This window comes from Scyliorhinus canicula, chromosome 12 (assembly GCF_902713615.1).
Source record: "Scyliorhinus canicula chromosome 12, sScyCan1.1, whole genome shotgun sequence".
Taxonomy (NCBI): Eukaryota; Metazoa; Chordata; class Chondrichthyes; order Carcharhiniformes; family Scyliorhinidae; genus Scyliorhinus; species Scyliorhinus canicula.
In genome coordinates, this window is record NC_052157.1 from 18,738,720 (window position 1) to 18,752,824 (window position 14,105).

The 14,105-nt window shown below is 48.3% G+C and overlaps 1 protein-coding gene across 1 annotated transcript in view; it reads left to right on the forward strand.

The window, feature by feature from the left end:
- LOC119974515 (NT-3 growth factor receptor-like) overlaps positions 1-14,105 on the forward strand; it is a 917,203-nt gene that overhangs the window by 241,790 nt on the left and 661,308 nt on the right. Inside the window, exons 2-3 of the mRNA XM_038813455.1 lie at positions 21-95; positions 6,699-6,770. Of these exons, the coding sequence (XP_038669383.1) occupies positions 21-95; positions 6,699-6,770 (147 nt within the window). The remainder of the gene's footprint in view (positions 1-20; positions 96-6,698; positions 6,771-14,105) is intronic.

The following is a 14,105-nucleotide window of genomic DNA, read 5'->3' on the forward strand; positions in this document are numbered from 1 at the left end:
GTTCATTGGTTGTTTTACAGACACATCGAGAACCAGAAGAGCCTTCAAACGTTGAATGCTTTTGACATGGAACCTTATATTGGACTACAGAATCTGTAAGTAAATCAGAAACACAGAGATGTTTTGACAAAAGATTGCATTAATCAAATGGTGTTCACTCTTAAAAAGTCGGAGAATTCCCGGGGTGAGGCGCAATTCTGCCCCACCTTCCCGACACCGTCTGCCCTATTCTCCGGCGCCGTTTTTCGGGGGCCGGCGGGATTCCCGCCACAATGGTCGGGGGCCATTGACAGCGGCCCCTCCGGCGATTCTCCAGGTGCCGATGGGCCGAGTTGTCGTCCAGTTTTGGCCAGTCCTGCCGGCGTGGATTACTCACCTCACGCACGGTGGGACCTGGCAGGTAGGTGTGAGGGGGCACGACGGTGGCCTGGCTCGCGATCGGGGCCTACCGATCCTGCGGGTGGGTTTGTTCCATGGGGGCCTTCTTTCCACCGCTCCAAGCCCCTGTCGGGCTCCGCCATATTGCTCGGGGGCTGGCGTGGAGAAGAGAACCCCAGCGCATGCGCAGAAATATGCCGGCCGGTCTGCGCATGCATGGAAATAGGTCGACCGGTCCGTGCATGCGCAAACTTGTGCCGGCCCTTTGGCGCCGGCTGGAGCAGCGCCAACCCTCCGGCGTCAAACTAACCTCCAGAAATTTGGAGAATTCCTCACTTTCAGGGGCTGTTGACGCCAGAGTGGTTGGCGCCGATTTTCCTGCCGGTGTGGGGACTTTGTCCCCAGAAGGGAGAATCCCGCCCTCTGTGTTTTCTTAGAGACTGGTTCAAAACCACTCTAAAGGATAGGGGCAGCACAGTAGCACAAGGGGCAGCACGGTAGCACAGTGGTTCGCACAGTTGCTTCACAGCTCTAGGGCCCCAGGTGCGATTCCCGGCTTGGGTCACTGTGCGGCGCCTTCACGTTCTTCCCGTGTCCGCGTGGGATTCCTGCCATGCTCCAGTTTCCTTCCACAGTCCAAAGATGTGTAGGTTAGGTGGATTGGCCATGCTAAATTGCCCTCAGTGTCCAAAAAGTTTGGGTGGGGTTACTGGGTTACTGGGATAGGATGGAGGTGTGGGCTTGGGTGGGGTGCTTTTTAACAGGGCCTGTGCAGACTTGATGCACAGTAGCATGGTGGTTAGCATAAATGCTTCACAGCTCCAGGGTCTCAGGTTCGATTCCTGGCTGGGTCACTGTCTGTGCGGAGTCTGCACGTCCTCCACGTGTGTGCGTGGGTTTCCTCCGGGTGCTCCGGTTTCCTCCCACAGTCCAAAGATGTGAGGGTTAGGTGGATTGGCCATGCTAAATTGCCTGTAGTGTCCTGGGATGTAAGGTTAAGGGGGGGTTGTTGGGTTACGGGTATGGGGGGAGGGGATACGTGGGTTTGAGTGGGGTGATCATTGCTCGGCACAACATCGAGGGCCGAAGGGCCTGTTCTGTGCTGTACTGTTCTATGTTCTATGAATGGCCTCCTTCTGCACTGTAAATCCTATGATTCTATGATAGCTTTTGTCTTCAGAACTTACGATGAACTCTCAGATTGTGAGTACTGACCCTGTCCAAGGGAGCTGACTGACTTCAATTTGAATATTCTGTTTGCCATTTTTAATTTGAAGCCAGACTGTCCAATTCCATGGTGTAACTGACAAAACGGTTGGACGCACACAATGGTCTGGATCCTGCAAGGCTTTTGACCGTAAACTCAATTCTCGCCATCATGGGGCAGCACGGTGGCGCAGTGGGTTATCCCTGCAGCCTCACGGCGTTGAGGTCCCAGGTTCAATCCTGGCTCTGGGTCTCTGTCTGTGTGGAATTTGCACATTCTCCCCGTGTTTGTGTGGGTTTCACCCCCACAACCCAAAGATGTGCAGGGTAGGTGGATTGGCCACGCTGAATTTCCCCTTAATTGGAAAAAATGAATTGGGTACTCCAAACTTATAAAAAAAAAATCTCACTATCATTATGCCTCTGAAATTGACCACAACTTTAGAGTTTAGCACATTTGCAGATTATCATGGAGGTTACAATCTGTAATTCATGGGTTTGTCACAGGCTGCGCAGTGGATTCCCCTAGATCCAGCAATTAGTGCAATCAATCGATCCAATGAGATCTTCCCCTTTTCCACTCTTATATTGCTGTTAGAATCACCATAAAGAGCTAAGCCTTATTTAATGAGTGGGTTTCTAGTGTTGATCTGAATAGTAACTACTGCCCAGCAACAGACCTGGCCCTGAAAGCTTGATATTTCCATTTATTTATATAGTTATCTTATTAAATTTCTTAATTATGATTAATTGCGAGACTTTTAATTAAATTATTATTTTTTAAAGTTTGTCCATGATCTTTTAGGTTTAAACTTATGTGTTTGTTCACATGTTTATTTGGCTCCGTAAAGATTTTACAAAGTAATATGCTTATTCGATATAATTCCCTGTTGGCTGTCTGTGAGAATTCTGTAATGTGATTGGCTGCTTCGGCAGCATGCTGACATCACTGCACCTTGTCTGGAATCCTGTAGTTGTAGTTTAAGGTAATACGATGAGTCAGGGTCAATTCACAAGGATGATTTCTTATCATAGAATTTACAGTGCAGAAGAAGGCCATTCTGCCCATCGAGCCTGCACCGGCTCTTGGAAAGAGCAACCTACTTAAGCCCACACTTCCACCCTATCCCCGTAACCAAGTAACCCGACCTAGCCTTTTGGACACTAAGGGGCAATTTAGCATGGACAATCCATCTAACCTGCACATCTTTGGACTGTGAGAGGAAACCGGAGCACCCGGAGGAAACCCATGCAGACACGGGGTGAAAGTGGAAACTCCACACAGACAGTCACCTGAGGCTGGTATTGAACCTGGGATCCTGGAGTTGTGAGGCAGCAGTGCTCACCACGATGAGCCAAAAACACTCATTTCTTAAAGGTACTCTCACATGACACTGGCTCAGGTTTGTGCGCTCCATCCCTATCAGATCTGGGTGGGGCAGGTGGCTGCAAAGGATCGCCCCTTAAAGGAACAACCCAACCACATCCCCTAATTTCCCAGCTCCAGGGTCCCAGGTTCGATTCCCGGCTGGGTCACTGTCTGTGTGGAGTCTGCACATCCTCCCCCTGTGTGCGTGGGTTTCCTCCGGGTGCTCCGGTTTCCTCCCACAGTCCAAAGATGTGCGGGTTAGGTGGATTGGCCATGCTAAATTGCCCGTAGTGTCCTAATTAAAGTAAGGTTAAGGGGGGGTTGTTGGGTTACGGGTATAGGGTGGATACGTGGGTTTGAGTAGGGTGATCATGGCTCGGCACAACATTGAGGGCCGAAGGGCCTGTTCTGTGCTGTACTGTTCTATGTTCTAATTATACAAACAAAACACTAATATAAAACTATGTACAGTTAAACAGAATTAACGACAAGGCCAGGTTCAAAAGGTCAGTCTAGCAGGGGACTTTCGGACTCTTGCTGAGCGCTGCAACTGGTTTCTCCATTTGTGAAGCAACCGAGTTCACATTAAGGGCTGGCAAATTCACTGACTCCGAAGATGAGGCCGTGACATGTTTCCACACTTCGTTGTCCTGTAGGTCAATCATATAAGACATTGGACCAGACCTGGCAATAACCCTCCTGAGTACCCAAGCTGCCCTACCCCCTGCAGTTTTGGACGCAAACTAAATTCTTCTCTTCAAATGACCTGTCCCCCTTGGCCTCCCCTTCAAATTTGGGAAAACAATGTCAAGACGGGTCCTCAGGTATCGACCCATCAAGAACTCGGCGAGGTTGTGTTTTTGGAGAGTAAAATATTTGCTCGGTGGCTGGTCGGACTGCTTCATTGTTTGAGGATTTAAAGGTTTGGACTGCTCGCTCCGCCAACCCATTTGAAGTGGGGTGGTGGGGTTCACACACAGGTGATGGATCCCATTAGACTTGATGAAGAGTTGAAACTCCTCTGCTGTGAAAGCGGTGTATTGTCTGAAACAATATCTGGGATGCGGCGTATTGCGAAAATTTGTCGCAACTTGTCAACGGAGGCTGCCACAGTCATCGGACGAATAAGTTGGACATCCAACCATTCTCAGTGAGCGTCCACAACAATGAAATACATCATTCCTATAAACGGGCCCCGCAAAATGTATGTGGAGCCTGGTCCATGGACAGCCTGGCCACACCCAAGGGTGTTGTTTAGCTGTGGGTGGAAGGGTCTGTTGTGTCTGGCAATGTTCACAACAGCTGACTATACTCTCCATCTCTTTGTCACTCCTGGGCCACTAGACATAGCTCCTGGCCAGCATCTTCATCTTGGTCTGGCCAGGATGTGCACTGTGCGTCTCCTGGAGAAGTGGCCGTCACCCTGGGGGTGGCACTATCACTTTGTGCCTCAAAAAAGAACCCCTTCTTCACAGGTAAATTCATCCCCATGCTGCAAGTAGGGCCTGACTTGGTCTGACTTATCAAAATGCCAGCCAAGGAGAACCATCCTTTCTACCTTCAATAAAATCAGGTCCCTGTCAGTCCACATCTTGATATAGGCTGATGAAATGGGCAGAAAATTCAGAGACAGGATGATCGCCTGTGGAATGGGAAGCTCACACTTCAGGTCCACACCACCTACTTTGACTCTCCCCAGGACTTCATCCAAATTGGCACTGTGCTCTTCGGGTGTTGCCTCCTTTATTAAGATGTCAGCCAGACACACAACCACTTTCAGGATCCCCTGCAAAAGGCTCCCATCAGATGGAGTTCCTGAGGGAGAATGGACATGTAGTCAGCCGGAAGGAAAGATCATCATCCTGGCATGAACAACTCACATTTGGCAGCTTAATCTGGGTGCAGGCTAATGGATACTTACCTCTGCGCGTGGGCCAATCTCGATGTTGGTTACCGATGTGTCCTGGGCCACCCCTCCATCCTCCAGGCTGTTCCTCACAGGGAGTGAGGGCCCTGAGTTCCAGAACCCGCCGCCTGTCTGGGCCCCTTACCTTCTATTGTGGGCCAGGTTCTCCTGCAGGGACACATAGGGAGCATCATGAGCTGCAAGCTTCAAGCATTGTGGATGGGGTGGTTTGGGGGGGGGAAGGGGGGGTAGGGTGGGGTGGGGTGGGAGCATGGTGGGATCAGATGGGTGCACCACTGCTGGGCATGGGTGGGGGTGTGATGGAGATTCATGGGTGTGCTGGGGCACGTTCTGGCATAGTGCTGGTGGTGGGGCGGTGCCTGGCGCTGTGTCTTCGGGGCTGGTGGTGGGGGCCTCCGGTAGTAGCAGGCAGGACCGATGCCAGGGGGCCAATGGCAACTCATCCGTGCTGTCCGTTGGAGGTTGTTGAGCTCCTGGGTGGCAGTCCTCCTGGTGACACACCCCGAGCTGACTCTGCCTCACAGGCCCCACTGGCAGCCCTGTGGCTGGTCCACCGACCCCCTAGGGTGGGAACAGTCTGTACTCGACCCCATCCATCAGTCTGGCCAGGTCGGCATCCCTGAATTGTGCAGGTGGTATGCCCAGTGGCATGGCTGCCTGCTGTCTTGGGGTTTGCTCTGTGGCATCGGTTTAAGTGCAGCTCCTCCTCATTAGCAGGAAGCTGTCGGGCATGGTCCTGGTGAATCAGCAGCAGGACAGCCATTGCCGTGTGAAGCCTGTGGGATATCATTAAGTGCCCTCATTAACGTTAGATACCACCCAGTGTGAACTCTATATATTTTTTTAGTTAGATCACGCCCCTAGGCCAAGATCTGTGGACCCGGGTTCATGGCAAATGGTGAGATTTGAATTTGAATTCAATAAAAATCCTGGAATTAAAAGTCTAATGACGATCATGAAATCATTGTCAATTGTCATAGAGATCCATCTGGTTCACTGATGTCCTTTGGGGAAGGAAATCTGCCATCCTTACCTGGTCTGGACTACATGTGACTCCAGATACAGATACAGATCTACAATATGGTCTCTCAAATGCTCTCTGAAATGGAGGACATAAGAGATGAGCAATAAATGCTGGCCTAGCCAGCCAGCAATGCCCATATCCCATAGATAATTTTTTTTGCAAATTGGCCATTTAAGGGCCTTAATTGAGGCTTCCCGCACTAGGCCTTGCCTGGCGCAGCATAGCAACCAGGTCATTGGGGGGGGGGGGGGGGGGGGGGGGGGCAGGAACCCGAAGGGAATCCCAACTACCCAATTTCAACCCCCTCCGCCCCCAGCTTGCCCAAGACCTCTTTCTGTAAAATATTGCCTGCAGTGAACGTAGAGAATATTAGATGATCAATGTGTCCGCTGCATTATGAGAAGCAGCAGGAGACTTGGCGCTCTTATCCATCCACTGCCCCACTTCCCTGCTTTTCACTGAGAACATGATGGCTCATTTCGGCTACGTGAGATGTGTACTAATATTAACCTAAGGTGCCTGTCTGTGTAATGTATCTGAAGAAAAACTGAACAAAGAATCTATTCATCTCTTTGATCTGAATTCATCAAAAGGTACTTTTCATTTTTAATAAATGTTGGAGTTTGTTTTTTTTTTTGGTTGTCTTACTGTCCCTGTCTATGTTTAATTTGTACAGAATACAAATGACCATGAATTGAGGGCTTATCCAATCCGCCCATCTGATCGGCTGTGTAATAAATCACAGTTATGAGCATGCAGCGCTTGTAACCTCCTGCATTTGTTTTCATTTCCAGGACAATCATAAATTCAGGACTTCGGTCGATCGCTCCACGAGCTTTTGCCAAAAATCCTCACCTTCACTACATGTAAGTCATCCCAAGCTTAGATTGGGTTTATAGAGGGTTAGGAGTTGAGTGTTTAAATTCAGATGCTGAGGTAATAAAGATTACACTGTTCCACAATCTATTACTCGAGGGACCGAAAACATCAATGGCCCCAGAAGCTTATTTCTTTTTTTGTTGTTAAATAAACATCCTTATGATGCACAAGAGTTTGAACAAGCTCGGTAAAATTTGTGAAGTCAAGACCTTGGAGGTTCCGCAGGTCTGTTTGCATGGTAAAAAAAAAAATCTATATTATTGCGGGATAATGGATTGTTGTTTGTTTATAAACAACGGGACAACTCTAACTTGTAGATATTCCGCATGCATCTGCACTTTGATGAGAAAGGTTCTGGTGATGTGAACATTTCAGACCTCTGCAAAAGAGATATTTGGGCTGATTTTCAAAAGCCAAATGTTGATCGTTTTCCATTTCTTTGCAATAACGCTAATCAGTCAGCAAGGATGAGGAAAGATGGTGTGAATCTTAACCCGAGAACGACTTGCATTGAGACGTTACCTTGACAATAGAATCAACTGCGGTTTTAAGGAACGTGACAGTTAATTGCAAGGTGTAGATGTGACCCTTTATCAAATAGATTTAGTTTTCGTAGGTCATGTATGCAGGGAGGCTAGGCCAATGCTGTGAAATGCAGTATTCTTTTCCTCTTTTTATCCTGCATCAGCATCTCCCAGGTTAGGAAATGTGCGAAAAGGATTCTGGCCCATTCACTCTAACTACACCAGTAATGGCTGCTGTATCTCCTTGGCAAAGTTGCCTTGTCCACCTATCCCTGCTATTGATGAAAATGTGCTCATGACCAAAATGCTTTAGTTTCTGCTTCCAGCAGCTAAGTACAGCAGCATGTACTGGGACGCATGTCTGTCACCAAAGGACTTTGCACTTGATGTGGGCACTGCAGCTCTGTTTGGTCTGTGGCTGTCTTTGTCACCTGTAGAAGGCAGGCACACAATGATTCAGAGATTTTGCAATTCTGGGGAAAAAAGCACCTTACTTGCTGCAGAAAGCACTGTTATAAATGGTGAGCAAGCATTTGGCAGAGTTCCTGGATAGGAGCAGGCGAAGGCAGTTTGTTGGACTTGGGGGAAGTGGGGCTGGATTTTGGGGTTAACAGCACAGGTCACTTTCCCACTTCTTAATTTAGAAAATATATAACGGGCAGGCGTGGAAAACCAACGAATACCTCAAAGGGAATGAAACCATATTTCCTTAATGTGCATTTCTGCCAGTTCTTTAACAGCAGGGTTGAAACAGGTGCCTCGGTGGCACAGTGGTCAGCACTATTGCCTCACAGCGCCAGAGACCCAGCTTCAATTCCGACCTCGGGGTAAATATATGCGTGGAGTTTGCACGCCCTCCCTGTGTCTGCGTGGGTTACCTCTGGGGGCTCTGGTCTCCTCCCACCGTTCAAGGATGTGCAGGTTAGGTAGTTTGGCCATGTTAAATTGTCCTGAGGTGGGGTTACGGGAATAAGGTAGGGATTTGGGCTAAGGTAAAGTGCTCTTTCAGAGGGTTGGTGTGGACTCGATGGGCTGAAAGGCCTCCTTCTGCAACTGTGGAGATTCTAGGTGTTTCTGTAGCCACAGGTGGAGGCATGATCAAATAATGCATGCATTGGGAACAGCCGCGTTTGGCTCATGGTGACCCATTAGCTGCCGTCCTGTATCAGGAAATGGGAACAAGCCATATGCAGCTTGTCAAGGTTATGTTGTATTACTGCTCCATACAAGCAAGTGGAACATTATCTCTGTCATATTATCAGTTTTTTTTTGGACTGAACAATGTACAACACAACTGTTCTTTCGCGATGAGGTCATGGTTTATAATTAGGGTTGAATCCATCAAGCTTTGCGATTTCCTTTGTTAATTTGGAACCCATCTCTGATTAGTTCCAACAATGAAATTAATTATCTGTCAAAATACCAGTGACTGAAGGTGCGACACTCAATGTACGGGAACACTCTCTATAAACCTGCCAGACTGACTCCACCCTCCAGGATAGACATTCACCCTCGGATAATGTGCCCTCACATTTCAATTATCTGTTTGATGCAGTGGCTGGAGCGTGATTTAATTGGGTCAAAAGAGAAGGCATTTCACATAAAATTAAGATGCGCATTTGTTAAAAAAAAAACCTCACAGGATTTCATTTAACCCTAAAATGGTATTTGAGACCCGCAGGCTCGGAACAAGATGCTAACGCTGGACTGGTCAGTGTATTTTTTTTTTTATTTACAACAATTTCTATTAATATTTGGTGTTTTCATTTCGAAGTAGATAATTTTGGAACCAGCTTGCTCCTCAATCATCAGACGAATTGGATTTAAATCCTGGTTTTATTAGTCAAGGTGGAACATTGGACAGCACGGTAGCACAGTGGTTAGCACAGTTGCTTCACAGATCCACGGCCCCAGGTTTGATTCCCGGCTTGGGTCACTGTCTGTGTGGAGTCTGCACGTTCTCCCCGTGTCTGCGTGGGTTTCCTCCGGGTGCTCCGGTTTCCTCCCACAGTCCAAAGATGTATAGATTAGGCGGATTGGCCACACTAAATTGCCCTTAGTGTCCAAAGCTGTCTTAGCTGCTTAGCAGAGGGCTAAATCGCTGGCTTTGAAAGCAGACCAACCAGGCCAGCAGCATGGTTCGATTCCCATAACAGCCTCCCCGAACAGGCGCCGGAATGTGGCGACTAGGGGCTTTTCGCAGTAACTTCACTGAAGCCTACTCGTGACAATAAGCGATTTTCATTTTCATTTAATTTCAAAAAGGTTGGGTGGGGTCACTGGGTTACGGGGACAGGGTGGAGGTGTAGGCTTGGGTCGGGAGCTCTTTCCAAGGGCTGGTGCAGATGGACTGAATGGCCTCCTTCTGCGTTGTAAATTCTATGATTCTATGAATAACTTGCATTTTCACTGCTGGTGACAAAGAAATAGTCATCAGATTCTGGCGAAGATTGCTACTGACTGGTAGGTGTCAAAGGTATGAAACCAACCAGGTGCACAGATCTGCAAAATGTAAGTTTAGTCAGCTGCATATGGTGCCTGAATAGCATTATTTTAATCAGGTACACAGAGTGGCTGTTCAATGTGGGGTTGGTCAGTTACATGCAGTACCTGCACCAACAGGGCTAGACAGGTGTATAAAGTGCCTGTCCTACATACTACGAGTGAGGTGCACCAAGCACTTGTACAGTATTGAGAGACACTGAGCAACACCCTAAATGCACAGGTGTAACAGGGGCTTTCTGCAGTTCACACAGCAGATTGTCGATCAGCACTTAAGAATTAATTAGCTTAAAGGCATACTTAAACATATAACCAACTTTCACAGTTTTCCTGTGTGTTGAATATTATATCATGAAGACGAGGGTTGAAGGTGTTGGGCGCTGAATTACTTGCTCTTAACCACCAACAGGAGCTCTGAGGCCTGGCGAACACTAGTTAATGCTGTGCTCTGTGTGAATGTTTTAATCATGTCTAAATGACAATCTCACACCGTGCGCAGAGTTCAATTGCCAGATTTTATCAATAGAAGGGCTGGCATTCATATAGCACCTTCAGGGCCTCCCAAAGCACTTCACAGCCAATTAACAACATTTCCTTGCGTAGTGTGGGAAACACGGCAGCCAATTTGAGCACAGCAAGCTCCCACAAACAGCAACGTGATGGTAACAACCTGGGCGCCGAAGGGCCGGCGCGAGTTGGCACATGCGCAGAACCGCCGGCGTGGTTCCACGCATGCGCTGACCGGCCGGCGTATTCCTGCGCATGCGCAGGGGGTTCTTCTCCACGCCAGCCATGGCAGAGCCCTACAGAGCCCCCCGCCCCCCGAGGACTCACCTAGCCGGCCTACAAGCCAGGTCCCGCCGTGATGGACCATGTCCATTTCACGCCAGAGGGACTGTCCGAAAACGGACTGTCGCTCGGTCCATTGGCAGCCCGGAGAATTGCCAGGGGGGCCGCTGCCAACGGCTCCCGACCAGCGCAGCGTGATCCCCAAGCCCCACACTCCGAAATCCGGCGCCGGAGAATTCAGCAGCCTGCGTCAGAGCGGCAGGGCGGGATTCACGGCACCCCCCCCCCCCCCCGGTGATTCTCCAACCCGGCGGGGGGTCGGAGTATCCCGCCCCTGGTGTGGGACCTAAACCCAAACCCTGCCTCTGGGGCGAAAGTGCTCTCCGGTGATCTAGTGCCGACAAGTGAATGCTCTGGAGGCCTGTCTCCTTGGAGATTACGCCAAGAAGTGCCAGTTAGTAAAGAATTATGGATAAGGGGCGAGAGTGGAATTAGGTCTCTACAAATATTGCCTTAACTCATGAGAAATAGTGCCTGCTAGCCAAGAGAAAATAATACTAATGTATGAGCATGCCTATTAATAATGCAAAGCAAGTAACAGTCTAACACAGCAAAAATAGAATAATGACGGACCAACAGAAATCTGAAGATACCACAGCTCCTTAGGGACAAGGAAAGCCAGCTGAAATCCATGATTTAGATTGCACCTAAAATTAATATTTATATCTGACTTTTATCAATGTTGATTGCATGGTAAATGTGTAAACAGAATAGATGCTGATTTCCTCCAGTCCTACACTGATAGTGGAAATGTGAGAGAGGAACTTCTGCCCAACCATGGGTAGCCTGTCCCCAGACCCAGCCCTTCACTTGGGGTAAGGTTTGTCAAAATATTCACAGCGTGTGTGTAACCCCCACCTCAGTTGCAGGAGGTTCACTGTGCACCCTCCGCAGTCCCAGGGATGGAGGAAGCAGGTACCAAAACCTTTGAAAGTTGTCAGTTTCTGCAGTGTCCTGCGATTGATTGCGTTGCCAAAACTAGCATTTTCGAATTTATTTTTTAAAAATAAATTTAGAGTACCCAATAATGTTTTTCCAATTCAGAGGCAATTTAGCGTGGCCAATCCACCTACCCTGTGCTTTTTTTGGGTTGTGGGGGTGAGACCCACGCAGACACAGGGAGAATGTGCAAACTCCACTCGGACAGTGAACCGGGGCCGGGATCGAACCCGAGTCCTCGGCGCCGTGAGGCAGCGGTGCTAACCACTGCGTCACCATGCCGCCTTTTTGAATTTCAAACACTGCTCCAGACCCTTCGACCTGCAAAAAATTCTGGAGATCTGCCTATCCTTCAAATTCCCATGATTAAATGCGCCTGCCCAATTTTTGGCAAGAGTAAGCTATTTGCCTCGTCTCACCCCCGCCAGAATATGCTCTCGGTGAAGAGGGTGTAGTATTCATTTATTCTGTGTTTTACTATGTGAGTCTGGCCTACATTCCCGTCCACGGGGCAAGTTTGCTGATTTACCAGCTCGGTGAACCCTACCTTTAAAAATAAAACGCCGTCCACAGGTCGGAGTTTTGGTCGTTGGCAGCAGGCTGAAATAGGAGTCAGGGTGAGTGACCCTGGAACAAGCATGGAGGCTTCTGGATGTGGAGGTGTGCTGGACGCAAGATCTGTCTCTGTGCTCTGGCATTGTCGTCAAATTAAAAAAAAATTCCTCTGGTCCTTATTTCCCCCCCACCCATACGCTCCATGTGCCGCATCCGTGCCAACCTGCCAGCCAAACCCCCCACCAACCCCCATCACTCCTCATACCCCCTATGCTAACCCATGTCCTCTATCCATCCTGTGGTCCTTCACACCCCCATGCTAACTCAATGGCAACTTATGCCACCCCATAGACCCCACCCCATGACCATTTTCCCTTATCCCCTGCATTTAAACTTATCTGGTATCCTTTGGCGTTTTCTAGACATTTTGACAGTTCCTGGCCAGCTTGACAGCTTCTTGACAGCTTAACAGTTTGTGGACAGTTTGACAGTTCCTGGACAGTTTGACAATTCCCAGGCAGCTTGGCACATCCCGGACACCTTGCCAGTTCCTGGGCAGTTTGGTATTTTCTGGACAACTTGACAGTTCCTGGGCAGCTCAGCAGTTCTTGGACAGCTTGACAGTTCCTAGGAGTTTGTGCGTAAAACGTGCAGAATCATATTTAATTCTAACAATCCCAAAGGGTGCTTTATCTCGCCCAAAGGATGTATTATCTCTTGCAAAGAGTGTCTTACCTCTACCAAGGATGCCTTCACTTCATTTCACTTCACTCTCCCAATGGATGCCATATCTCTCCCAAAGGGATACTCGAGCTATCCAGATAACTGACCAAATTCAGACCTCTCTTACTTAGTCTACTCTGTGCATTCCGGGATTCATGCAGCTAGTGTTTAAAAATCCCGCTTCTGTGGTGGCATGTGTTATTTGAATGGCCATTTGGCTCTGTGAATTATTCATGCACCAACCCCAGCCCAATTCTAGTGCCCCCACAAAGGTAAAATGTGGCAGGTTGTGGTGGGACTAATTTCGTCCATTTCTGGGAGTTTTGCCACAGCGGGAAGGCTGGCTCTCCATTGTGGCAGACATCTGGGCCTCTGTTTACTATAGGAGTTCACTGTGCTTGATGGGTTAAGCTTGGGCGTGGACACAGAGAAAAGTAAATAAACTGCAGAAAGAGCGAGAAAAGATATGGCATGGTGTAGATGTTTTAAAACGCTGTGAACAAAACCTATTGCACACTTAGAAACTAGTGCCATCTCTGCACAGATCTGGGATATAAAATATACAATCCAGGGAGCTGAAAGAACTGCACCCGACCTGATTTTAATGCCTCCAGTTAACAGGATTTTTTTTCCCTATGCTTAAGACCTACATTCCACTTCAAACATTTATTACAGTCTCATGCACCACTTGGTGTCTAATGACCAACTGTGTATGGGCTGGAACTTGTAACCTACAACTCATCATTGAATATATTACACTTACCGTTCAGGCATTCATACATGACATTGTCATTTGTTTTGACACTGCCAGCCTGGCACCCTTGTAGTCCCACCTGAGCACGCTGCAGTGTCATGCTGGTATTACCAGGGTGCCACTTACAGGCTTGCAGGGGCACTGCCATGGTGGATGTCTAAACTTCAGGTGCTGAAACATTAATAGTGCCAAAAATACTGAAGTTTTTGAAAACTTTGATTAGATTTCTTGAAGAAATCTCTTTGATTTATTTTTCCACTTTCACAGAATCACAGCATTGTTACAGTGCAGGAGGAGGCCAGTCGGTCCATTGTGCCTGCCCTGGCTCCCCGAATGAGCATTATGACTTAGCACCATTTATATTCTAGTTTCATTGGATCAGAGGAATGCCATTCTGTTGCATCATGACTGATCTGTGTATCAAATTCATTTACGCACCTATGCTCAAGATTCTTTGATACCAAACAGAAACTCTA